We start from the raw sequence: 27,314 nt of genomic DNA, 5'->3' as shown, positions 1-27,314 counted from the left end.
CTCTGGGGAATGCTCTGAGGTTAGCCTACTGATCCCTACTGATGGCTAATCGATCAGTATATCTTTCTAACCTCCTCCTCCCTTTCACTCCCTCCTTTCTCCAACCCACTCCTTCCTGCCTCCCTCACCTCCCAGTTCTTCTTGAAGCTTTTGGCTTCTTCCCTTCCCCTTGAGTAAACTATAAAGATACTCTTTTCTTTTCCTTTTCAAGTCAAGGGGTTTATTGGGATAACAGGATAGGAAACTGAGGTAAGAGGGATGAGGATTTCCCTAATCTATAATGAGGGAGAATTTGAGGGTTTGAGAGAGTAGTCCATTCACAAACTGTGACTCTAAGGCAGAGATATGGAGGACAACAGCTGTTTAAAATCTGTTTTCTGCCTCTTCACAAAATAAGCAAGGTCTCTCAGCTTAAGCCCAGAGACAAAACGAAGTCCAAAGTCTCTCAGTTTCTCCTGGCCAGCTCAACTCTCAAAGAGACAACCAACTCCAAAAGCCAAGTTTCTCCTTCTTCTCCTCTCTCTGTCACAGTTTCTCCTGGCCAGCTTAACTACCTGAGCCAGAGAGCCAAAATCAAAGCCAAGTTTCTCCTCCTTCTCTCTGTGGCCAGAAACTCCCAACTGCCACTCCTGGGAACATTCCATTTGGAACCTTCCTCTTGATTGACAGGCAGGTTAGGTCCCCACCTTGTTTCTTGCATCTTGGCTTACAAGTCCCCTCTATCTCCATGCCTCTACCTCAACCCCCCCGCTTCTATTAGCAAAAAATACAACTTGCATTTTTCAGTGATACTTACCTTAATAATTTCATCTATCTATCTTAACTCTTTCCTATCTGAAATATACTCTTACCACCCCCCTCCCCCAATAACAAAATCCTAAACTCATCTTAGCTGGTCTATCAATCTAAATGCTAAGCTAAGTGTGAGTTATAGGAAAATGGTTTGGTTAGGGGAATTACATGAACATAGTTTGACAATAACAAAGCAAGTAACAATTTCCAAATCATCTCAACAATTCCACTAACATTAAGAATATGCAAATATTCTAATTCCTAATGTCTATAAATTCACTAAGTAAAATTTCCTATCACTAACAAATGCTAACTTACAATCATAATACAATATAACTTCCCTGCTTCAGAACTTCTATGTTTACTTTCTTAAGCCTTAAACAAATTCAATAGTCTATTACTAATGTTAGTAGTTAGACTATTAATGAACTTACTCTAAAAAGTTAGCTCGTTAGTCAATTAGTAACACAGTACAGATTTACATATGTACATCATTCTAAATTTCTGTGCAAACTCATGCAGAAAAGGATATTACTATCTGTTTGAATTTCCCACAGAAATTTCTCATCAGTGTGTCTTTGTTGTCATGCATGTTGTATACTTACTCATCCCATGGATGTATCTTACTTTGCTTTGTAGGATGTGCATGCAATATGGGTGTTTACATGTATGACATAGTCTTACACTTATTCATGGCCAAAATTCCAAAATTTCAAAGTTCCAAAGTCCTTCCATGTCCATTCATGTTGCCTATAGAAACTTCCATTCTCTCTGGTCAACATATCACTCTTCTGTCTTCCATCACTTGATTGAAGACTTGTGTTCTTCAAATCAGGAACCTGGGAACACATGAACAAACCACAAACATGTGTGTAAGTTAGTTTTTTACATATGCGTGCTAGTAAGAGTGAAAAGTTACTTTTGTATGGAAGTAAGAGGAAATTTTCATGAGTGCCCAAATGTATCAATTTTATGTGTATGCAAGTAATATAACATATGATTTTCTTCATGCATGGGGGTAAGCTTTTTGCATTTGTACTTCAGATTTGCAAGTTAGGTCAACTTGTGTTTTTCTTCATGCATGGGGATAAGCATTATGCATAGGTTTTTAAGACGTTGGTAAGAATAATGATATCAATTTTTTTTCTTCAAGGAAGTTTATCATATGATTACTGTATGTAGTTCCTGGATGGTTATTGTATGTAGAACTTGGAGATAGTTCTTTTCGTTTTGTTACAATGTCAGGCAGAGACTATTTTATAACTTATATAGAGGCTTTGTTTCTTTGTGGCTGCTACTCTTTCAAATGTAAGGTTTTCCTTTCATATTACTGTGTTACTGGCTGTATAATTTCAGGGTGCTATCCTTTCATTATTTTAACTTGTGCGGGGCTCTCTCTACTGTATTCTGATGGCAGGTATTCATGTGCTTTCCTGTGTTTCTGGTAGGGACTGCATTTGCTTATCAATTATTTTTCCTAGGGCTACTCAGTATTATGGGGTGATGCACTTTCACATGTGGATCATGGAACCATGGATCTTTTGATCAACTTTTATAGACGCTGGGGTTGTCATTATGACTGTAGTAGGTCTGATCTATCTTGGTTCTGTAGGAGATTTTCTATTAAAGTTCTTGACATAAACTTTTTCACCTGGTTTTATGTTGTGCAATGAAAAATCTAGGGATGTTTTTTGCACAAGCAAACCCAGTTTCCTTAGTTCTTCAATCCTACATTGTATCTGTTTTAAGTATTCTGGAAGAACACATTCCCCTCTTAACATGGACAAGTAAGGTGGCTTTACTGTTCTACCATGCCAAAGAGGCTGACCATACGGCATTTTGAAAGGTGATATGTGCAGGTCAGTCCTAGGCCTGGATCTAATGTTGAACAAAGCAAGAGGCAAAGCATCTGTCCATTTTAAATGTGTTTCTGAACAGAGTTTACCTATTTGTGTTTTTAACTCTTTGTTCATCCATTCGACCTGCCTGGAACTTTGGGGCCGATAAACTGAATGGTAATTGCATTTAATCCCCAAATCCTTATAGATTTCTTGTAGAACCTGGGAAGTGAAGTGGGACCTCTTGTCCGAGCCAATGGTACTGGGAATGCCATGTCTAGGTATAATCTTCTTCAATAGAAATTTCACTACTCTAGCAGTATCACTTTTCTTGTATGGACATGTTTCAACCTATCTAGTCAGTCTATCCACTATCCAATACATATTTGTATCCTTTTTCCTTAGGCAAGTTGATATAATCAATTTGAACACACTGGAAAGGCATATAACTGAGTGGTCTGCCTCCCAATGCAACACTCTTAAAATGTCTTTGATTTTATCTCCTGCATGTCTCACGTGCCTGACAAGTTCTAATGGCATTTTAGTTATTCCTGGTGCTGTCCAATATCTCTTTAATGGTATTCAGAACCCCTTCTACTCCGTATTGTATTGTCCCTTTGCATGAATTACGGTGCATAGATGTTGATAATAGGTTTAGGAGAATAGGTTTACCCGAGTGATCCAGACGCCTTTGATCAGTTTAGCACCTATCTGCTCTTTCCATGATTGTATCACTTCTCTGTCATAGGCTTCAGTGAGATTATGCCTTTCAATCCGAGAGAAATTCAGCACAAGGTGGGGACCGAACCTAGCAGCATACTTTGATGTTATGTCTGCTCTGTCATTCCCTAGGGATACCCTGTCCTTTCCATGAGTGTGTGCCTTACAATGGATTATGGCCACCTTCTTAGGAAAGTCTATAGCACTTATAATATGATCTATCAGATTGCCATGTGCAATTGGTTTCCCAGCTGAAATTTTATAACCTGTTTTTCCATATGTATGATGACCAATGTACAGTGGAGAAAGCATAATGTGAATCCAGAAATATATTAGCTCTTTTCCCCCTAGCTAATTCCAGGGCCATGAGCAGAGCCTTAAGCTCGGCTCCCTGGGCTCTGACATGACTTGGCAACAATGCATACCAAAGCGTTTTGTCATAGTCAACAACCGCTGCCCCTGAGAATTTCTCTCCCATCACGAACATAGGAGGACCCATCTGTGTATAACTCCATTTCTGGATCAATAAGAGGTGTATCTTTCAGGCGTTCATTTGGCCTATGCAGGAGTTCTACTATCTGATCACAATCATGCAATACTTCTCCACCCATTGGCAAATCAGGGATTAGAGTTGCTGGGTTCAACAGTGCACATCTATGAATTGTGATGTCATCATTGCCTAACAAAACGACTTCATACTGGGATATTCTTGCATCGGTGAATGAATGTGTACTCTGCGACCATAACAGTTTTTCAATTTGGTGTGCAGAATACACATGCAATTTACATCCCAGTACTATGTCAGAAGACTTCTTGATTATTGCAGCTGTAGCTACTATGCTCCTGAGGCAATGCACCATGCCCTGTACAACTGTGTCAAGGATAGAACTGTGAAACACAATAGCCCTTAGATTCAATTGAAAATACTGTGCTAACATTCCAGAAGCGATGTCTTTTGCTTCATGGACGTAAAAGTGGAATTCTTTCTTATAATTAGCTATTCCCAAAGCTGGAGCTGATAGAATAGCTCCCTTCAACTGTGACAAAGCATGTGAATGTTCCTTATTCATTTGCAATGGTTCTTTGATGTCTTTCTTTGTCAAATCAGTCAAGCACTTGGAAATATGAGAATAACCCACTATTTACTGCCTCGAGAAACCAGCAACCCCCAGAAGATCTCTAAATTCTTTCTTAGTTCTAGGGATGCCTAGCTTCTGTATGTCTGCTATCCTTTCATTTGAGATTTTAGGACAAATCCTAAATATTCAACTGTTGGTAGGACCCATTGAATCTTCTTTTTAGAAACTTTATGTGCCCTCGTATAAAGTTCTATTCACAATTTCTTTGAATCTTCTAAATAAGTTTTAGGGTCAGGAGATGCTAGCAACAAATCATCCACACAGTGTATCAATTTGCTGTGTTTGAAAGTTATGATAGCTACATCTCTTTGCAACAGTTGACAAAATATTGAAACAGACTCACAACAACCTTGCACTAATCTAGTATAGCACAGCTGGATTTTGCCCCCATTGGAAATCAAAAATATTTTGAGAATCGTGGTGTAACGGTATAGTGAAGTAAGCATTGTTCAGGTTCACACTGTATACCACCTAGCTTCTGCAGGTATCTGAGTCATAATATCATTTGGAGATGGTGTTACGGTATATCTCTTCCTAATGAAATTATTCTCAGCCCTTAAATCCATCACAAATCTCCATGCAGGAATGCCATCTTCATTTAGCTTATTCTTTTTAATGGTTAATATTGGACTATTGTATTCAGATACCATAGGTCTCAATATACCTTGCTCAAGCAAGCTATTTATAATGGGTATTATCTCTTCTCTTGCTTCTCTACTCAACTTGTATTGCAGAATCTTAGGTGGTATCCCTTCCCTGACCTCAATCCTAACAGGAGTAATCGATTTAATCTGACCCACATCATTTTGGTGTTTTGCAAACAACCCCTGTCATATTATCTGTGGGTATGTCATACATAGAAGTCACGACTTGAATCTTTTCAGGTTCTTCCTCAAGTTGTATAAGTATACAACATTTCTATATAATAAGTATACAACAATTCTAAGTATAACAACGAATAGTGCTTCAGTGAATTCTTGGCTAGATGCAAATAAATTTCCCCAGATTTGATTTTTCACATTGTAATGTTGCTTGTATATTGCACAAAACATCTCGTCCTAAAAGATTGTCTGGGCACGATGGAATCAACAAGAAGGTATGATCTATGGTGAGAGAACCTAATTTAACCATTGTGCTTTTGAGCTCAGGGACCCGTTGTGTTTGTCCCGTTGCTCCAGCTACAGAAACCATACCCCCTATGTCAGTATCCCCTGAACATGTCTTTAGGACAGACTTTGAAGCACCAGTATGTAAGAGAGCCATATGGTTTTTCTTTCCCACTTTAATCTATATATATGGTTCTGGCCTGTGTGTAGTAAAGAGTGTATTGCCACCAAATTAGTACTCCTGTCTTTGCTACCATCTGCCAGCTGCCTATGTAACTCAGTTAATTCTTTTGATTTGATCCATTCCCAATGAAGTCTTCAATGGAACATGAACCTAAACCACCGCAGTAGCTTTGGCTGGATATCCCTTTGCCCCTTAGAATGCTGGCTTCAAGCCTGTCTTTTGAATCCATGGTGGTTATTCCAGTTGATAAGAATTCCATTCCATCCTTCTTTTCAAATTTAACTGGAATGTCACCTCCACTACTTTGAGTATGATAATTATTTTCTTAAGTGATTTCAGCTTCATTATGAGTTAGTTTTTCTTTAACTAAATCACTCAGTACTGGATGGAAGGTGCTAGCTTCTGGATTCAAATTAGATGTCATTTCTGAGGGTACTTCTGCCATAAAGCTCTTGATAGAATTAACTAAGTTAGGTGGGACTTCATCTGTGAATTTTTCTAGAGCCTTGTCATATTTAGCAACAGTAACCTTTAGGGAATTGAAATTATGATTTTCTGTATTAGTCACTAACTTTTTCTTGAGTTCTTGTGACTCTTTTTCTTTTGCACAATTCAATACCATTATCTATTCTACACTGGAAAAAGTTGTCAAGGAATGATATGATTTCCTTTACAGACTTTTCCTGTGTGGTTACTATACAGGTCTTGTCAAAGTCTCTCATCTCATTTGCAATTTGAGATGTTATTTCATTAATTTCTGCCTCATTGTCTTTAATCTGGCTCTGCCTTCCTTTTGCTTTATTGCAATGGCTATCATTCACAGAGTCATTTTCTTGCACCAATTTCACACTATTTCCCCAATTTTTTCTACTATTTTTATCTGCAGCCTCATTATTATTTTTTTCTACCTCCAAGTGTCACTACGGGCCTGGCTTCATAATTCTCTTCTAACCACGTCTGAATACTTTGGCTTTGCTCCAGTTTTTATAGCATTTTGCATTTCACTCAAATCAGGAGCTTGCTGTGAGGACTTTAACTTGCAGTGTGAATGGTAAGTGGATTTCTTGTATCTAGTTTCTGCATTATGTTTGTCTCTGTTATTACTCTCATGTTTCTTCTTCAAAAAGCAGTTTCTTATCAAAGGCCCTTTCTGGTGACAAAAGAAACACTCCCTAGTTTCTTTTTGCACTGATCTTGCTTGGTAACTAGGTTTCTTCTTAGTTCTAGGTTTTGTGTATGTCCTAATTGTGTTCAAAAATATAATTTCTTCAATTTCCTTTTCTTTTAAATCCTTTTCAGTCCTCTCTAACTTATCTTTCAGGTCTTGAACTTCTTTACTCTGTTATGAATTGCTTTCAAATAGGTAACCTGCAGCCTCTCTCAATTCAATTAGAGAAACTGAGTCATATCTAAGGAAATAGTTCTTGAAAAATATTCTCAAATTGCATGTGCTTCCCCTAAGAAATTGTCTATGAACATGGCCAGTTCTCTCTTCACTGATGGCTTCTAGCCCTAAGATTGACTCTGCTATTTTTGACAGATGGTCTATGTATGTGTGTGGCAGCATGTTCCCCTTAATCCTGCCTGACCTTGCCAAACTTGACCCATGCATTCCGTTGGGAACAACATTGCTTAACGGCTTGCAGCAAATCCTCTCTGTATTTTCTCAGATAGGACATGCTAGTTGGATTTGCAAAGTCCATAATCCCCTCTTTGATCTACTGTTGGCCAGCTGGTCAAATTGCTCTCAGACCTAATTTTCTCCAAAAACTGCCTTTGTTCATGGGGGCTGAACAGTTCTGATAGCAGAAATTCTACATCATCGAAGTCTGGATCAAAAATCCTGAGTGCCCCCTTTAAGCTCCTTGTGGGATTGAAAAGGATTGTCCACAAATTTTGAGAAATGCCATTTAATGGACTCAAGTTCCTGAGGAGTAAATTGTCTATGGACTTTTGAGTGAATCACACCAGCATTAGCAGTTAGCTTGGCAACTTCCTTCCAGGGACAGATTTTCTCAGGGTCATTAGCAGCCTGATTTTCATTTCCATTGCCACCCTCATTTTCCTGAGGTGCATTCTCTGTTTGCCCATTGTCCTTACTCATAACTAGTTCTAGACCTTTTTTCTTGATCAGTTGTTCAAATACTGACTAAATCATCTTGTCTAAGTTGTTATCAATGGCTATAATTTTCTCTGTCTTAAGGGTAACCATGAATCTGAAAACTTTTTTCACTTGGGTTAGAGGATGCAACACAGCCATAAAGATTACATATACTTGTGCCAGGACTTGCCAGAGAACCAATTCATGTTAAAATGGCATTTGTAAAACATTCATTGTAACATTGCCAACGTACTCTATAGTATCTACTACCATATGGGTTATCCTGTTATATACAATGTGGTAAACCCCAAAGCAGGTAATGGCTGCCATGACCACTATTGCAAAAACCACTTGTTTAAACATCTTTTGTCTATCTATTCTTTCCTGCCTGTGGGATTGTCGGGTACAGTCAGACTAAGGGTGCCAATTGAAATAGAAAAAGTAAACTGAGGAAACTGTTTCTGGTTGAACTAACTGGATGTACGCTGGCTTACTAAAGAACTGCTAGAGGGGAACCTAAAACTGCTTGGTAGTAATGGAGGTAGGAATGAGAAATGCTGAGGGATGCTAGTACAGGGATGCTGCCACACAGGGGAACTGGGGAATGCTCTGGGGTTTCCCTACTGAATCTCTACTGAGGCTGATGGATCAGTATATCTTTCTAACCTCCTCCTTCCTTTCACTCCCTCCTTTCTCCAACCCTCTCCTTCCTGCCTCCCTCACCTCCCAGTTCTTTTTGAAGCTTTTGGCTTCTTCCCTTCCCCTTGAGTAAACTATGAAGATATTCTTTTCTTTTACTTTTTCAAGTCAAGGGGTTTATTGGGATAACAAGATAGAAAACTGAGGTAAGAGAAATAAGGTATTCCCTAGTCTATAATGAGGGAGAATTTGTTGGTTTGAGAAAGTAGTCCATTCACAAACCGTGATTCTAAGACAGTTAGAGATATGGAGGACAACAGCTGTTTAAAATCTTCTTTCTACTTCTTCACAAAGTCAGCAAGGTCTCTCAGCTTAAGCCCAGAGACAAAACAAAGTTCAAAGTCTCTCAGTTACTCCTGGCCAGCTCAACTCTCAAAGAGACAACCAGCTCCAAAAGCCAAGTTTCTCCTTTTTCTCCTCTCTCTGTCACAGTTTCTCCTGGCCAGCTTATCTACCTGAGCCAGAGAGCCAAAATCAAAGCTAAGTTTCTCCTCCTTCTCTCTGTGGCCAGAAACCCCCAACTGCCACTCCTGGGAACATTCCTTTTGGAACCTTCCTCTTGATTGACAGGCAGATTAGGTCCCCAGCTTGTTTCTTGCATCTTGGTTTACAAGTCCTCTCTCTCTCCATGCCTCTACCACAATGCCAACATAAACTGTTAACTGCCTTAATAATCATAAAGTTCTTACGACTTATCTATGTCATCTTCCCGTATAGGAATATAAAAAATTTAAGTTTTAATTCCTTATGGTTACTCTTTCATGGTTATTCTTTTATGCTTTTCCTTAGACTTTTGTTTGAAATGTCAGATTTTCTATGAAGCTCTGGTTTCTCCATGAATGCTTGTTTATTTTAGGTTGTAAAACCTAGTTTATTTTAGGTTGTGAAACCTAGCTCCTTTTACCTTCCAGAATATCATATTCCAAAGTCTTTACTCCATTAACTTGGAAGCCACTACACCTTAGGTAATCCTAACTGTGTCTCTATGATATTGGAGTTGATTCTTTATGAATCCTTGAGTATTTTCTCTGACTATAATATTTCTGAGAATTTCTATTTTTAAATTCCTTTCAGAAGGTGATCAGTGAATCCTGTCAATTCCTTAGATAACAAGGTATCTTTCCTTGATAATTTCTTGAAAGATTATGCTCTTGCACTTTCTTTGATCATGGCTTTCATGTAATCCAATAATTCTTAAATCATCTCTTCTCTATTTTCCATGTCAGTCATTTTTCCAATGAAATATTTCACATTTTTTCTACCTTTTCATTCTTTTGCCTTTGTTGAACTGTTTCTTGATGTCTCAAGAAATCATTAGCTTACAGTTGAACGATTATGATTTTGAAAGAATCATTTTCTTCAGTGAAATTTTGTACCTCTTTAGTGATTCGTCCAATTTAGGTTTTTAAAGAATTCTTTTCTTTCGTGAATTTTTGTTCCTCTTTTTATGTTTAGTCAGTTTTTGTTAAGGAGTTCTTCAGGGAATTTTTAGGTTTCTTTTACATTTCACCAATTTTGTTTTTATTATTTTATTTTCTTTGATATTTCTGTGCTCCTTTTATAAAGGTGTTAATTGTCTTTTCACAGTTTTCTTCTCCATTTTCCCTCTATAAATCTTATCTCTCTTTCACTCTTCCAGAAATTCCAAAAGTGGGCTTGGGACAAATAAGTAGCAACTCTCACTATGTTTTCTTTGAAGTTTTCACATTGTTGTCTTCTTCTGAGATTATTCTTGATTTTCCCTGCTGATATAATAGCATTTCATGATCAAGTTCGTTTTTTGTTGTTTGCTAATTTTTCCAGCCCATTTCTTGATTTTGAACTTTATATAAAAATCGAGCTTTGCTCACTGGAGGGAGGAAAATCATGGCCTCAAAGTGCTGTTTTTTTCAGAGCTCATTCTAGAGGTCTGTGACTTTTCTGCTTCAAAAACGGTGTAAATCTGCACTAGGTATAGTCACTGCTTTCCTCTTCTGAACTCTGGGCTTTACCCAGGAAGCGGCTCCTGGTGCACTTCATCTGCAAGAGCTAGCCTTCCACTTTGCTTTGGAGCTATGACCAGGGCCCCAGATCCCTTTTGAAGGACTACTAATGTTCTTTTCCTCCTTGGAACTGTGATTCTGAACTGAATATGGGCAACAAAGTTGCCAACCAGTGCTATCCCTACTCACTGCCATCAAGGGGGAGCACTCCATTAATCTTTTTCTTATCAGTTGTTTGGCCCCTTTACCTACAGTTGCCACTCTCTGTGTGTTAGGGACACATCTGCCCCACACCCACCGAGTCACAGGTTTCTCCTTATAACTTCATAAGTTTTCTTAAGAAAGAAATATGTCTCACTTTGATCTTTTGTTGGCTCTGTATATCTAAAATTTGTTTGAATGTGTTATTTTTAAATTGTTTGGATGGAGGGGAATGTGAGGAGAGTGCAGCTGGGTAGCTGCTGCTAATCTACCATCCTGGCTCCAGCCTATTCACATAATTCTTCTTTGTGATGTATGGATTCACACTATTTTATAATTCTATATTTATTTTGAATGGGTTTTCTTTTCCTACATTTTCCTCCTTGATATTTGTTGGTAATACACAAAAAATTGAGGATTGTTCTGTTTTTTGTTAAATATCTTATTACTTAGTTGAATATTTTAATTGTTTACCTTAATTTTTCATTGATTCTCTGGGTTTTTTAAGGAGGCCATCATATAATGTGCAAATACTGATCACCACCCCCCAATAATTATTTCGTCAATATCTTTTTATATTTCTTTAGCTTCCATCTCTAGAATTATTTCTAACATTAATGGTAGATCATTTACCCAATTATATAAGAATAAAATTAATAATCAAGTGGAAATGGCTAAACTCTTACAAAAATATAAATTTCCCAGATTTAACAAAGGAGGAAATAGAATTTTTATGTGATACCATTTCAGAAAAAAATAAATTGACCAAGCTGTCAAAGAACTCCCCAAGAAAACCACCCAAGGCCAGATGGATACAAGGGAATTCTCTCAAAATCTTTGAAGGGCAATTAATCCCAATGGTATATAAACTTTTTGGCAAAACTGGTCAAGATGGAGTGTTACCAAATGTTTTTATGACACAAATATAGTGCTGATACCTAATCCAGGAAGAGCAAAACAAAGTAAAAATCCATTACCTTAATGATATAAAATGGTAAATAAAATAATAATAGCAAAGAGAATCTAGTAATATATCACAAAGATCATTCACCATAGCCAGGTGGGAATGCAAGACTGGTTTAATATGGGGGAAACTATCAGCATAATTGACCAAATCAATAACAAAATTAACATAAAACATATGATTATCTCAATAGATGCTGGAAAAACCTTTGACAAGATTCAACACCCATTCCTATTGAAAACAGGAAAAATCATAGGAAAAAATGGATATTTCCTTAAAATGCCAAGTAGTATCTAAAACCTAAATCTAAATCTAAAGAGAGGATTTGATAATGTAAACAGGTGAAGTCTGTGTTCTTTTCCTTTCCTAGGACAAATTTCTAAGTCCATGAGGACTCATTGTTTAAATGCTCCTGGTAGACTGTAAGCTTCTGGAGGGCAGGGGATGTTTTATTTTTGATTCCAAGTTTTCAATACTAAGAACCATGCCTGCCTTAGTATAGGTGCTTAATAAGTGTTTATTGATTGATTTTTTACAAATGAGATAAAATTTGTAAAGTACTTTGCAAATCTGAAAGTGTTACATTTTATTATGATCATTATATGAAAAAATATGCTTACCTTTCAACTTATGACTTGATGTGGCATCTATCCTGGGCCCCCTTTTCTGGTTACTGAGTTTTGACATTTGAGAAGCAATGGTGATATGGGGGGGGGAGTAAGAGGAGTTAGGAGTAGAGAAGAAGAAAGGGTTAATTAAGTATCTACTATGTACCAGGCTCTGGAGGGAGGTGCTATTATTATCCTCATTTTATAATTGAAAACATGAAGGCAGAATTTAAGTGACTTGAGAACTCAATGGGAGTACAGACTAGCTTAGGTACCTTTGTTTCTAAAATGTTTTCTGAAGTCACTGTTTGAGCACCAGGGACAGCTGACCAGGAGTCTGAAAATCAGAACACAGCTACCCTGGAGGCCAGCATTGCTTCAGTAGTGAAGATCAGTCCTGTGGTGACCAGGATCTTCTGCTGTCAAACATCACTGCCTCTATAGCATGAATATGGAGTTTGTATCAAGTTCACCTTCCTGGACAGCCAGGCACTCATCACAGGGGGAAACAAGCCACCCCTATTGGTGAAAGAGTCCTTCATAAAAGGAACTCAACATCATGTGGCCAAGCCTCATTCCTCCCTTTACCTTTTGTGCAGCCTCCACAAGCACAGGCTCACCTGGGGCTACATCCTCATTGGAGAACTCCAGGTTAGCCAGCCTGATTGTAGAGTCTCAGAGGAGTTCAGGAGAAACATCAACTCTTGTCATCATCCTGACCCCAGCTAGCACAAAGGAAAGCTGGACATCAGCTTCTCTGAGCCCAGCTCCCACAGTACAGAAGGCATCAGTGCTAGGGCAGAGACAACTTCTCTTTTTGCTCATGTGCCTGTTAGCTCTATCCTGTTCCTAAGGAAGAATGCTTGAAGCAGGCTTCCTCTAGCCCTGCAGGATGGGGGTCAGATGTGGCCAGGGAGGAGAGCTTAACATCTCAGGGGAAATCACTTTCCCTCCCATTTCCCTCTTAGAGCTTCTTTTTTTTTTTGTATACTTAAGGCCTTGTTGTGTCAGTTGGGTGAGTAAATGCATTTCAGGATCCCTCATCTCTCTATAGTATCACACTCTGGCCATCCCTGAGCTACAAGGACCGTTCTGTGGTGATTAGTATTGAGTTTAACATGTATGGAACTTGTAGAATAATAGCAAGACAGGGAAAATTTCCTTAGGCAATGTCAGTCAGTCAGTGAGTTGATAGCCATTCATTGTTTCTGCTGTTTCCCCACACTCTGCAGAGCACAGGGGATAGGAAGAAAGACCCTTAATCTTAAGAAGCTGACAGTCTAATTGGGGAGACAATATGCCAACAACAATGTACACACAATCTAAAAACAAGATCAATTGAAAATAATCAAGAGAAACAGGGCACTAGAATTTAGAAGGATCATCTAAGAAGCAGAGGAGCTCTTAGCATGGACTTGAAGAAAGTTAGGGAAATGAGGAAAGTATTCCAGATTTTTCTCTCCAAAGATCAAATATTACAACATGACATTTGGATATATTCATAAAAATTTCAGCAGTTGTGTTTACAGAACAGAGTTTTACTTGAGAGTGGCCCCTCTGCATAGTGAGCTAATGTCTTGAAAAGACATTCTCTATCCTCCCCCAAACTCCACTCCCAAGTAACTGGGTGCAACCCAGTAGGCATATTTTCAATTTGGTAGAGCCAAAGTTGAATTGAGAGCAAAGTCAGTGCAATGAAAAGTGAATATTACAGGGTGAGGAGGAATAAAATATAAGGAGCATAGGAAAAAGATAGAAGGTAATGAAGCATTTTGATTGCTAAATGGGGTTTTGTATTTTATTTTTAAAGCAATAGGGAGTTATTGAAGTTGGTCAGACCTAGGTTTTAGGAAAAGCACTTTCACAGTTGAATGGAAGATGGACTGGAGTGGGATGGGACTTAGGATAGAGAGACCAAATAGGTAACTACCGCAATAGTTAAGACATCAGGTGTGGGAGGCCTATACGAGAGTATTTACAGGGTTATATGAGAGACAGAGAATATGGGAGAGATGTGATGAAAGCAAAATCTATAGATCTTGTCAACACCCTGGATATGGTGGGTGACAGGGTGAGCAGTAAAGAATAACCTGGTTGCCTAGCCTTTGCCTTAGAAGTCTTAGAGTTTCTACTAAAGAAGAAAGTAAGGGGTTTTAAAAATTATGATGACTTGGCTTGTGAGCTTGGATGACTTGGGAGGACAGTGATACCCTTGATAGCTAAAGGGAACTTAGAAAGAGTTGAAGGTTCAATATTAGGAAAATCATCCACATAATTTGAACATATCAACAAACAATCCAACAAAACCACGTGATTATCTCAATAGACAAAGAAAAAGCCTTTGATAAAAGACAACACCCATTCCTATTAAAAACACTAGAAAGCATAGGAATAGAAGAGTCTTTCCTAAAAATAATAAACAGTATATATCTAAAACCATGAGCAAATATCATCTGAATTGGGGATAAACTACATGCATTCCCAATAAGATCAGGAGTGAAACAAGAATGCCCATTATCACCTCTATTATTCAACATTGTACTAGAAACCCTAGCAGTAGCAATTAGAGAAGAAAAAGGAATTGAAGGTATTGAAATTGGCAGGAGACCAAGATGTCACTCTTTGCAGATGACCTGATGGTCTACTTAAAGAATCCTAGAGAATCAACCAAAAAGCTAGTGGAAATAATCAACAACTTTAGCAAAGTTGCAGGATACAAAATAAACCCGCATAAGTCATCAGCATTTCTATATATCTTCAACACACCTCAGAAGCAAGAATTAGAAAGAGAAATTCAATTCAAAATCACCTTAGACAATATAGAATACTTAGGAATCTATCTGTCAAGACAAACACAGGAACTATATGAACACAACTACAAAACACTCTCCACACAACTAAAAACAGACTTGAACAATTGGAAAAACATTAACTGCTAATGGGTAAGATGAGCTAAAATAATAAAAATGACTATCCTGCCCAAACTTAGCTGTCTATTTAGTGACATACCCATTCAACTGCCAAAAAACTTTTTTTACTGAATGAGAAAAAACCATAACAAAGTTCATTTGGAAGAAAAAAGGATCAAGGATATCCAGGGAAATAATGAAAAAAAAATACAAAGGAAGGGGGCTTTGCAGTCCCAGATCTCAAACTATATTATAAAGCAGTGGTCTTCAAAACAATTTGGTACTGGCTAAGGGACAGAAAGGAGTATCAGTGGAATAGACTTAGGTAAATGACCTCAGCAAGACAGTATATGATAAACCCAAAGAGCCCAGTTTTTGGAACCAAAATCTACTATTTGTTAAAAACTGCTGGGAAAAATGGAAGACAGTGTGGGAGGGATTAGGTCTGGTTCAATATCTCACACCCTACACCAAGATAAACTCAGAATGTGTGAATGACTTGGATATAAATTCGGAAACTGTAAGTAAATTGGTTGAACACAAAATAGTATACATGTCAGACCTTTGGGAAGGGAAAGATTTTAAAACAAAGCCAGACATAGAAAGAGTCACAAAATATAAAATAAATAATTTTGATTACATGAAATTAAAAAGTTTTTGTACAAACAAAACCAATGTAACTAAAATCAGAAGGGAAGCAACAAATTGGGAAACAATCTTCATAACAAAAATCTCTCTCAAAGGTCTAATTATGCAAATTCACAAAGAGCTAAATCAATTGTAGAAAAAATCAAGCCATTCTCCAATTGTATAAATGGGCAAGGGACATGAATAGGCAATTTTCATATAAAGAAATCAAAACTATTAATAAGCACATGAAAAAGTGTTCTAAATCTTTTATAATCAGAGAGATCCAAATCAAAACAACTCTGAGGTATCACCTCACACCTAGCAGATTGGCTAACATGACAGAAAAGGAAAGTAATGAATGCTGGAGGGGATGTGGCAAATTTGGGACATTAATTCATTGCTGGTGGAGTTATGAATTGATCTAGCCATTCTGGAGGGCAATTTGGAACTATGCCCAAAGGGCGATAAAAGACTGTCTGCCCTTTGATCCAGCTGTAGCACTGCTGGGTTTGTACCCCAGAGAGATAATAAGGAAAAAGACTTGTACAAGAATGTTCATAGCTGTGATTTTTGTGGTGGCCAAAAATTGGAAAATGAGGGAACGAACGCCCTTCAATTGAGGAATGGCTGAACAAATTGTGGTATATGCTGTTGATGGGATACTATTGTGCTAAAAAGAATAATAAATTGGAGGAATTCCATGGAGACTGTAACAACCTCCAGGAAGTGATACAGAGCAAAAGGAGCAGAACCAGGAGAACATTGTACACAGAGACTGTGGTTCAATCGAATGTAATGATTTCTCCATTAGTGTCAATGCAATATCCTTGAATAATTTGCAGGGATCTAGGAGAAAAAATACTACCAACAAGCAGAGGACAAGTGGTGGGAGTAAAAATAATGAGTAAAGGCAACTGCTTGACTATAGGGGTTGAGGGGATATGATTGAGGAGAGACTCTAAATGAATACCCTAATGCAAATACCAACAACATGTAAATGGGTTCAGATCATGGACACATGTGATACCCAGAAGAATCATGTGCTGGCTATGGGAGGGGTGGCGGGAGGGAGGGGGGAGGAAAAAATGATATTTGTTTCCAATGAATAATGTTTGAAAATCACCTAATAAAATAATATTTACAAGAAGAAAAAAAGAGTTAAAGGTTTTCAGGGGAAGGCAATGAATTAACTTTTGGACATGTTGAGGCTCAGATGTTTACAACACACTCAACTGAAAATTTCCAACAGGCAGTTGTTCAATAGGAGTCATAAGACTGGAGGTCACAACAGACATTAAGGAGTGGGATGACCAGATTTGAGAATCATCAATATATAGATGATGGTTAAATCTTGTGAGTTTAGGAGAATATTGAGTGAAAACTCATAGAAGAAGAGAGGGGCCCAGCTCAAAGCCTTGTAGGACACCTACATTAAGCATTGATGGCCTAGATAAGAATCCAGCAAATCAGACTAAAGAGAGTAGTCATACAAGTAAGAGGAGAACCAGGAGAGTTTTGTTATAAAAATGAAAGAGAATAGGATGATAGTATCAAAGACTACAGAAAGCTTCAGAAGAATGAGGATGAAGAAAGGGCCATTAAGAGATTTTTGCAATTAAGAGATTGTTAACAACACTGAAGAGAGCAATTTCACTTGAGTGATGAGGTTGAAAACCAGACTGTAGTTAAAAAGAGAGTAGAAAGAAGGGAACTTGAAGCACCTTTTATAGAGAGCTTCCTCAAGGATTTCAGTCATAAAAGGGAAGAGAGTTCAGAGATGATAGCTCTCAGGGACAGGTGGATAAAATGAAGGTTTTTTTACAGATGGGGAAGTAGGAAAGCTGTCATTAGATTAGAAAAGTTTGAAAAAATGAGAGAATGGGAATACTAGAGAGATTCTCTGCTCGATGAATGATGAAGAAAAGAGAGCACATATTTTGGAGTTTCCTTCAAAATATAAGGGAACAACATCTTGTCCTTTCTACCCCCAGACCTGTGGCTGAAATTTGTGTTCTCATTTATTCTTCTAGCGAGTGAGATTGGTGTAGGGCCCTTCACCCATATCCCAGACCATGGAACACCAGGAGACATGAGATCAGTGACCAGTGAATCTACTGTAGGTGCCCTGGATAAGAAAATATTTCTTTTCTTTCTATTATACTGGTATTCATCCATGCTCTGGGCCCTTGTTTTCCAGCTTTGAGATATGATATGAACTCATTTTCATAGTCTAAGAACAGGACACTCACTGATGGGGGAGTTTGTGATTAGGTTGTAAGACCTGGTAACTTCCTCTGTCCCATTACTGTCTGCCCAGATGTCAGCCTTTGGATGAAGAGCTCATGGAGGATTTTGTCCATTTCTTGTGTTAGTTTGTGTGTATACATATAATTTACTATGATAAAAGTCAGCTACTGGAGGACAGGCTTTTCTAAGGCCAGCACCTAAAACCCTGAATGGAGTAGCTGATTCTAAACAAATGATTACTGCTTCATTTTCCATTTAACCTGAGCAGGTATCCGTCAGGCAGTTTGTCTGAGCCTGGATCCCTATCTCATCTGAGGGCAAGATGACAGGACAGATTCATCTATATATCAGTCTCTTCCTATTTAATATTTTTTCCTATTTAATACTTTCTCATGGTGGCCACCCAACCTAGAGCAGAAGCAGATCCTAATTACTGTCAGAGTCTTTTTGTTTTGAAAGTGCTTGTCAGGGAGAAGGTGCTAATGTGAGGGGTTGGGGATTGGTTGCACTTCTCAGGAAGGACAAAATCCTCACAGGCTCTGGGGATCTCTGTCCAAATGACCCCAAACTTCCCCCATCAACCCTTAGGCACACTTCAACTTTGCTTTGCTTTGGTTACAGGATTCCCTACTGAGACTTCAGGGACACTGAAGAAAGTGAGTGGATCTCACCAGGGAAGAGAACCAACAGACTCCATCAGTATCCCTATGACTGGCTTTAAGGGGAGAGATTCCATTACAGACATTGAAAGAGACATATGTGTCATGGAGACAACTCTAAGAGCCACAGGTACTCAAGCCCCACTTCTCATTGTGCACACTGGAGCAGGTGACCTCATCCCTGGGATGCACAGGAGAACTGTGTCCTCTCCCACTTCACCCTCAGCTCCAAGTGAGATATCCTCTGGAGTCACCATTGCCATTGCAAGGCCCTCACTCTCCATGACTCCAGTAGAACCCACAGCTAGCCCTGGCTCCAGTGGTCCCTTGAACATCAGCCTATCTGGGACAATTTTTTCTACACCCCTTGCACAAACACCTAGAGCTGAAATAGCTCCTGGAGAGAGTTGCAGCACCCCCCCTTCTCTATGGTCCACTTCAGTTGATTCTTTCAATACTGTTGGCTCAGCCCCAGGAACTGAAATCACCTCCATTGTGCCTCTATATTCACTTCCAACAGCCTCAAGTGCCACAGAAACCACACCAAATCCTGATTTGTCAGTGAGACCTATCACACTAGAGCCAGGCTCAGCTGCCCTAACTTCCACTGCTCCCACCATCATTCCAACACTGTCTGAGGAAGACATAAACACCTCACTGGTGTCTATAGAAGGACCAACAGAAGATAAAACAGTGTCCAGCACCTTCCCAGCAAATGCAGACACCCCTGGTATCACTCACAGGGAGCACTTCTTCACAGGTCCTGGAGTAACTTTTCAACCTGACATGGCCTCTACTTCTCTGCCCAATTTATGTGAAGGGATCAGTTATTCCAGAAATATCCCCTCACCCTCTTTAGGGAGTAGGAAAAGCAGTGCCATGATTGGAGTCTGGACAAACCCAGCTGAACCTCACACTGTGGAGCCTAAGAAGCCCACCCCTGCTGAGGGTTCCCTCTGTATTGGACCAGTGACTGAATTTAGCAGCAGGGAAAGTGGACATTTAAAGAATAGCTTGGCCTCTGCTGTGACCCTTAACTCTCCACTACCAAGCCCCATTGCTTCTAGCAGCATGGATGTAGACTCAGAAATGGCGTCAGGATTATCTCTCTGGACAGACAGCTCCTCATCACAAGTAGAAGTCAGTTTTCCTTATCTCTTTTCCACCACAGGAGATGGACCCTCCCTGGGAACAGAACCTCACAATCCCATCCACGAATCTCTGAGCCCAGGGCCAGGCTCCTTTCCTGCCTTAAGTACTCCCACAGCCTGCACAAGAACAGCTTCCCTTGAGGCTGCTACTTCATTGGAGGACCCAGGGCCAGCCGGCCTGACTCCAGAGACTGAGAGAAACCCACAGGCAACACCAACTCCAGTTATCACCCTGCCTCCAGCCAGCACACAGGAAGTTTGCACAACAGCATCTCCCAGTCCTTCTGACACAACCACAGAGGGCAACAGTGTCAAGTCAGGGACAACCTCTGTTTCTGATCAAGTGCCTTCCACTTCCAGCCTCTTCCCAAGTAAGCATATTTTAAATAAGCTTCCCAGGGAAGGAATTGGGGTGTGGCCTTGGAAGAAATGGGGAGTGTGTCCAGAGAGGGTTGGTTTGTGCCTTTCTAAGGAGAAGGGTCTTCCTCCCAGGTCCTTCCTCTCTTTAGCCTTCCAATGGGCCACTGTAGGAACTTTTCCTTAGTGCCATATCTGTTGAATGAGTGTAATCACTCCAGGCTTCCTCATCTCCATATGAGGAAAGTTTCACACTCCCTGTGCTAAAGTGATTCTCCTCTTCTTATTGATGGGATTCTGATTCCACTAAATCAAACACATATGAGGATTGTCCATCAGTGAGTCCATGCTTTAAAGGGAAAAAGTTGGGTATTCATCCTGTGGGGAAAAGTCAGAGAAGCCATGTATTTTTGTTCTCAGCAGTTAGTAGCAACAATGTACTTTCCTTTGGGAGTCCTCTAATAATGACTTGACTGAGCTCTGGTCTCCCCTCCTCTCTTCCTGTAGGTAGTGATGCTGGTGTGGTGCCAGCCACACATGCCCAAGGCCATGAAGCACCAGGAAGCACAGGAGCACTGATGAGGAGCCCCCTGACATCTATGTGTTCTATTATGCCCACAGGTAAGTAGGTATCTCGTCTCTGTCTCTGTGTTGGAGGTTTATCCTTTTTAGGGCCTTGTTTACCAATCTTACAGAGGAAACATGAAATTATTTTAGAGATCAATCCTCAAGAGCTCTTCTGAACCTCTGATTCCTTTCTATGTACAGCCTGGAGAAGAGGAGTTTTAGAGGTAGGAGTGAGGTTCCCACTGCTAAGGTCTTTTATATAATCAACCATAGGTATAAAGTTGGAAGGAAACTTTGAAGTATCAGGTATTATGGATAGCCTCTCATTTTACAGATATGGATACTGAGGCTTAGAGAAGTAAAGTAATTAGCTCAGGGTGATTGGATAGGACTAGAAGGGACCCTCAATGGCCACCTAGCTGGACACCATCATTTTACATATGGGAAAACTGCAGAGAAGTCAAGTGACATATGCCCTATGACACAAAATTAGAAAGCATCAGAGGTGAGATCTGAACCCTGGACTCCATTATGCTGTATATCAAGGTCAGGAGAAGAGGTCAGCCCTCACACCTCACATTGAATGGCCAAGGCTCTTTCTACTTTGGGGAAGGTTCCTTTTATGAACTCTCCAAGGGTAGAGAATTTGTTTTTAAATTTTTATTTACATCTTCCGTATTTAGGATATGGCTGAACACATAATAAACACTTAATTAATGGCAACTAATTGATTCCTTTGATCTAATGAGTAGATTGGTGAGATCCAGTTTATTAAAAAATTTTGTCTTCACAACCTATCTTATATACCTACCAACTGAACTTGCCTATGGAAAAGTGAAGGGGAATGGAATAAGCACTTATGTAACATCTACTATGTGCCAGGCACTGTGACTAAGAATTTTTTATAGAAACAGTATCTCATTTGATCCACACAATAACCCTAAGTGTTCGGTTTTATAGTTAGCCCCATTTTTCAGATTAGGAAAACAGAGGCAAGCAATTGAATTTCCCAGGGTCATACAGCCAATGAGTTCTTAGGGCAGATTTGAACTCAGGTCTTCCTGACTCCAGGCTCAGCACTGTCTCCACTATGACATCTAATTACTTCTATGGTCCAAGCCACAGATTTCCTGGTATCAAGAGTCAGGAATGGAGACAGATGCAAAGGCTCTGCTCTTTAGCAGTGAACTTGGGGAAGGTGGATGATGCATATAAGGGCAAATCCCTTTATCTCTATCAGCCTTGACTTGCAAAAGAGGAAAAGAATGATTCTAGGACCTTCCGTTTAAGGTATGTTTTCATGACCTTCTCCCTCATCTTAGCTTAATAATTCACTTGGACCTTTGGTGACTAATTGCACTTGGCCCACCCATTTAATACAGAATCCCAGGCATTTACCTCTAAGTCTTATGATTTCTGAGACATTGTTCTTCAACAAGGGATACTTCTTGGTCACTAGTTTATGGATTGATTCCTACACATTAGCTCTGTGATTCCTGTGACCTGGTCCTACTCTACTATGGCCTCTGAGTGTTCCCAAGAACTTCTGTAGCCAGGAGATCTAGAATACGTCAGAGGTCAGAACTGGAAAACTGGACCTCTCTGATGTCATTGTCTCCACATGGCTCCTGGCAGCCCATCAGCCTGGTGGACAAGGTCAAGTTTGGAGTTCTAGATGTGATGAAGATGAGGAGACAAGTGTCTCTAGATGATCTTAGGTGAGGATTGGAGGCAGACCATCAAACCATTTTCTGGACAAGAAACTTCAAGAAAGGGAAGTGTGTCCCATGTACCATAAAAATCCCTAAAGCATCCTTTTATTCAGTTGTGACTGATATTCCTCTCAATTTATTTATTGCTCTTGTTAATAATCCTTGTTCAGGCATCTATTTCCAATAGAAAATCACCTATGCTATTAGAGAAGCTGTATGTCATTCAGCATTGCTGATGAGAAATCAAACCATATCTGATTAGCATGTTGCTTAATCATCTCTGATGCTTTTTATCTTTTAAAATTTGACTTTAATTAAAATAATTTTATTTAAAGATATTATATTTTCCCAATTAAATCTAGTAAGCATTTTCAATATATGTTTTCTGAAATTATTAGGTCCAAATTGTCTTCCCCCTTCCCTTCTGTCCCCCTCTTAGAGAGATGGTAAGTAATTTGAAATGGATTATACATGTATTATCATGTAAAACATAATTCCATATTGGTCATTTTTATAGGAGAACACTCATATAAAACCAGAGCCACATAAACTGTACATAAAATAATGTGAAAGGGAGTATGCTTTGATCTGCAACTGACTCCCACATTTCTTTCTCTAGAGGTGTAAAACATTCTTGGTCAAAAGTCCTTCAGAGCTGTCCCAGATTGCTGTCTTTTTGAGAGTAGCTACAACTTTCACAGTTGATCAACTGCAGATCAAAGCATGCTCCTTTTAAAATTCAATTCAAAATTATTCATGTTATATCTTAAAATACTCTCTGTTTCTTGTTTTGGTCTTCTAATGGTTATTGTTTGCTTAGTAATTATTGATCTGAAGAGAGATGTTAAAGATAGACAGATGAATGAGGAAAGGTAGTAGTCAAGGTAGAATGGCTCTTGTACTCTCTCACTGTCTTCTCCTGGTCTATGATAGCCGAGGAATATCTCTGGGAAATGGTGATCCTGGGTGATGTGCTGGTGTAAGTAAGTTAGGGAAACGTTTCCCCTATTGAGTGATAGGAGGGTTACCCCAGAATTAATAGGCACAGTCCTTTAGAATTGTAAGCCTCTCCTCAGTTCATGACTCAGCGGGGAGTCCTGACAAGTACTTTGCAATGGCTGCTCACTAACCTCAGAGAATTAGCCTCCTCAAAGATCCTTGAATAAATCCCTTTCTTCCAATCTGACTGTGGTTTAAATTGGTTTAATAAACACAAGATATCTGGAAGTGGGCAGTTCAGGTTGAGATTAGTGGTGTCCCTATATCTAAATCCTAAGAGATCCTTCTTTCTGGATGCCTTGGGCAAACCAGAAATTCACCTCCCCCTTCCCAGTGTCTCTTTAAGATAAACTAGAATATCTTGGGATTAAGGCAAGATAAGGCAGATGCTATTAGACTGTGGGGGACTGTTGAGTCTGAGGCCCCTACAGGTCCAATGGGATCTGAATCTCTCTTCAGCTGTCAGGCAGTTATAAATTTCTTCTTGAGAAGTCCCAAGGCAGATACTCCTGGGTATCTTTCAGCTCACTCTTGGCTGATCTCCAGTAAGGCAAGAAAACCTCTTCTCACTTTGAGATCAAGTCTCAAAAAACCCCTTCTTTCCCTGGCATCTTTCCCCATCCCTGTTCTACAGCTATACTCCTCTGCTTCCAAAGGTCTTTACCCATCAATCATGTATTTTTCAACATTCCATTGCTCATCTTTTGCATGCTATTCTTACAGTCTTAAATCCTTCCCTTCTCCATAAATCTGGAAGATAAACTATTCTATGTTCCCCGAATTTAGTTATGGTATCGCTCATTATATATAAATCATATACCCATTTTGATCTTGTCTTGCTATAGGATGTGAGATATTGGTCAATACCTAGTCCCTGCCATAAACTTTAATTTATAAAAATTTTAGTTATATATATGTAATATATAAAATTTTTAGTTATAAGTAGAAACTTCTTTCAGTTTTTCAAATTAATTTTATTTTTAAAATATTTACCTCTTTACATATTTCATTTTATTTCCTTCCCCTCTTCCTTCCCCCATCCCAAATCCAATAAGCACTTCCACTGGGTTATATAGATGTTATCACTGATACCACTTCCATATTATTCGTTCTTGCAATATAGTACTCTTTTGAAATACAAACCGCCAATCATATATCTATATAAACAAATGATTGTCATTTGTTTTTCTTCCTGGTTTCTACTTCCACAGTTCTTTCTCTTGATGTCGAGGGGAATTGGGATTGTCTTGTAATAGCAAAGTCCATTATATTGGATTGTTTCACAATGTTTCACTTTCTGTCTATAATGTTCTTTTGGTTCTGCTCACTTCACTCTGCATCAATTCCTGGAGTTCTTCCAGTTGATATAGAATTCCTTTGGTTCATCATTCCTTACAGCACAGCATAGTATTCTATCACCATCATAAACCACAATTTGTTCAGCCATTACCCAATTGAGGGACATCCCCCCCCCATTTTCCAATTATTTGCCACCACAAAGAGTACAACTATGAATACTTTAGCAAAAATATTTTTTTTCATTATTATCTCTTTATGATACAATTCTAGTAGTGGTATTGCTGGATCACAGGGTATGCACTTTTTTAATGCTCTTTGGGCATACTTCCAAATTGCCTTCCAGAATGGTTGGATCAATTCACAACTCTACCAGCAGTGCATTAATGTCCCAATATTGCCACATCCCCTCCAATATTTATTATTTTCCTTTACTGTCATGTTGGTCAATCTGTTAGGTATGATGTGGTACCTCATTATTGTTTTGATTTGCATTTCTCTAATTATGTGTAATTTTAAACACTTTTCCATGTATTTATTGATAGTTTTGGTTTCTTTATCTAAAATCTATTTGTGTCACTTGACCATTTGTCAATTGAGGAATAGCTGGTTTGTTGTTTTGTTTTTGTTTTTGTTTTTTTTTACAATTGACTTAGCTCCTCACAACATTAAGAAATTAGACCTTTGTCAGAGAATTTTGTTGTAAAATTTTCCCAAAATTTATAGCTTCCCTTCTAATTTTGGTTGAATTGGTTTTATTTGTACAAAATCTTTTTAATTTAAACTAATCAAAATTATTCATTTTATATTTTGTAATGTTCTCTATCTCTTGCTCGGTCTTAAATTCACTTTCCCATAGATCTAACAGATATACTATTCTGTGTTCAACTAATTTACTAATAAGTTCCTTCCTTTTGGAAATTATCTTGGTATAGGCTATGAGATATTGATTTCACACTAATCTTTCTTATACCATTCTCCAATTTCCCCACACTTTTTATCAAATAGAGTATTCTTGTCTCAAATGCTGGGATCTTTGGGTTCATCAAAAACTATCTTCCTGAGGTCTTTTACCCCAAGTCTATTCCATTGATCCCCCTTCTATCTCTTAGGCAGTACCATATTTGATGATCACCACTTTATAATACAGTTTAATATCTGGTAGTGGTAGGACTCCATCCTTCACATTTTTTTTCATTCATTCCCTTCATATTCCTGATCTTTTGTTCTTCCAAATGAACTTTGTTATAATTTTTTTCTAATTCTATAAATTTTTTGATAGATTGATAGCTATGGCACTGAATAAGTAAATTAGTTTTGATGGAATAGTCATTTTATTATACTATCTTATCCTATCCTTGAACAATTAATATTTTTTCAATTGTTTAGATCTAGTTTTAATTGTGAATAAGTTTTTTAGTTGTTTTTGTTTAATTCTTGAGTTTGTCTTGGTAGATGGATTTCCAAATATTTTACATTATCTAGAGTTATTTTTAATAGAATTTCTCTTTCTAATTCTTGCTGATGAATTTTTTTGGATATAAAAAGAAAGGATGATCATTTATGTGCTCTTTCCCCTTTTGATAACAATTCATCCATTAACATGTCAAAGTCCAGGTAGGTTGGATCATATTACTTTACTATCTTCTTAAATTGTTTTATCATGGCCATTGGTTTTTCATCATAGCTTGGTTTAAGGTTATTGATGATATGATGAGTTAAAAGACTCTAAATATGCTTGGGTAAATCTCTTGTGAACTCTTATATTGAGGATCCCAATCTCTGGGGTTATCATTGGCACCTCCCTAAGTGGAAACATAAGGGCTGGATTGTTTTCTAATGCTTGAGTTTCTTGTCCAATTTTGGTTGCCTCAATTCCTCTCTAATTCCATTGCCCCTTGTGTCTTAGCCAACTCTTTATATTACATTTTAATTCTATTCACCTTGGTCTCAAGATAATTAACCCTTAGTTTAAGCCCATTGTTTTCTAGTTTTGTCTTAATCATGATAATCATGACTTTTCAATAGTTAAAGATGGATAAGAGAACTTTCAGCATCATAACCATGGATACTAGCATTAATATCCCAAAGGGTAGATAGGATATAACCTAAAGGACCATAAGAGTCAAAACTGTCATCAAAAATCCATATGCCAACATCCCTTGGATGTATAAAGGGATGGTAGACTTAAGAAGAGTCCACGAATAAATCCAATGTTAAAACAATTCAGCCACATGTTGCTTAATGAGGCTGCCCTGCAAATTGCTTCATTTAACACAGTTGCTGGCTGGCTGACTTTTGCCTTTTGGTGCCACCTAAGGTTCAGTTTACTGAAACTGCAGGTACCGGACAAACAGCTTCAATTTTCTCCTTCTCCAAAACTGTTATGCAGCAAAGCAGATCTACAATCTTCTTCTTAGATAGGACTCCTCTTTAAGAGGAAAGTAGAAACC

The 27,314-nt window shown here is 38.5% G+C and overlaps 1 protein-coding gene across 3 annotated transcripts in view; it reads left to right on the top strand.

Annotated features, from left to right (window-relative positions):
• Positions 1-27,314, top strand: part of LOC103106400 (mucin-16-like) — a 123,382-nt gene that overhangs the window by 17,870 nt on the left and 78,198 nt on the right. For 2 of the 3 annotated variants that reach the window (XM_056820596.1, XM_056820595.1), the window contains exons 7-8: positions 18,742-20,301; positions 20,795-20,908. In XM_056820596.1, coding sequence (XP_056676574.1) covers positions 18,742-20,301; positions 20,795-20,908 — 1,674 coding nt within the window. The remainder of the gene's footprint in view (positions 1-18,741; positions 20,302-20,794; positions 20,909-27,314) is intronic. The other variant, XM_056820597.1, reaches the window with a different exon arrangement.

The sequence above is a fragment of the Monodelphis domestica genome, chromosome 3 (assembly GCF_027887165.1).
Source record: "Monodelphis domestica isolate mMonDom1 chromosome 3, mMonDom1.pri, whole genome shotgun sequence".
Lineage (NCBI taxonomy): Eukaryota > Metazoa > Chordata > Mammalia > Didelphimorphia > Didelphidae > Monodelphis > Monodelphis domestica.
The sequence above is the reverse complement of the archived record's forward strand: the minus strand, read 5'-3'. Positions and strand labels throughout refer to the sequence as shown.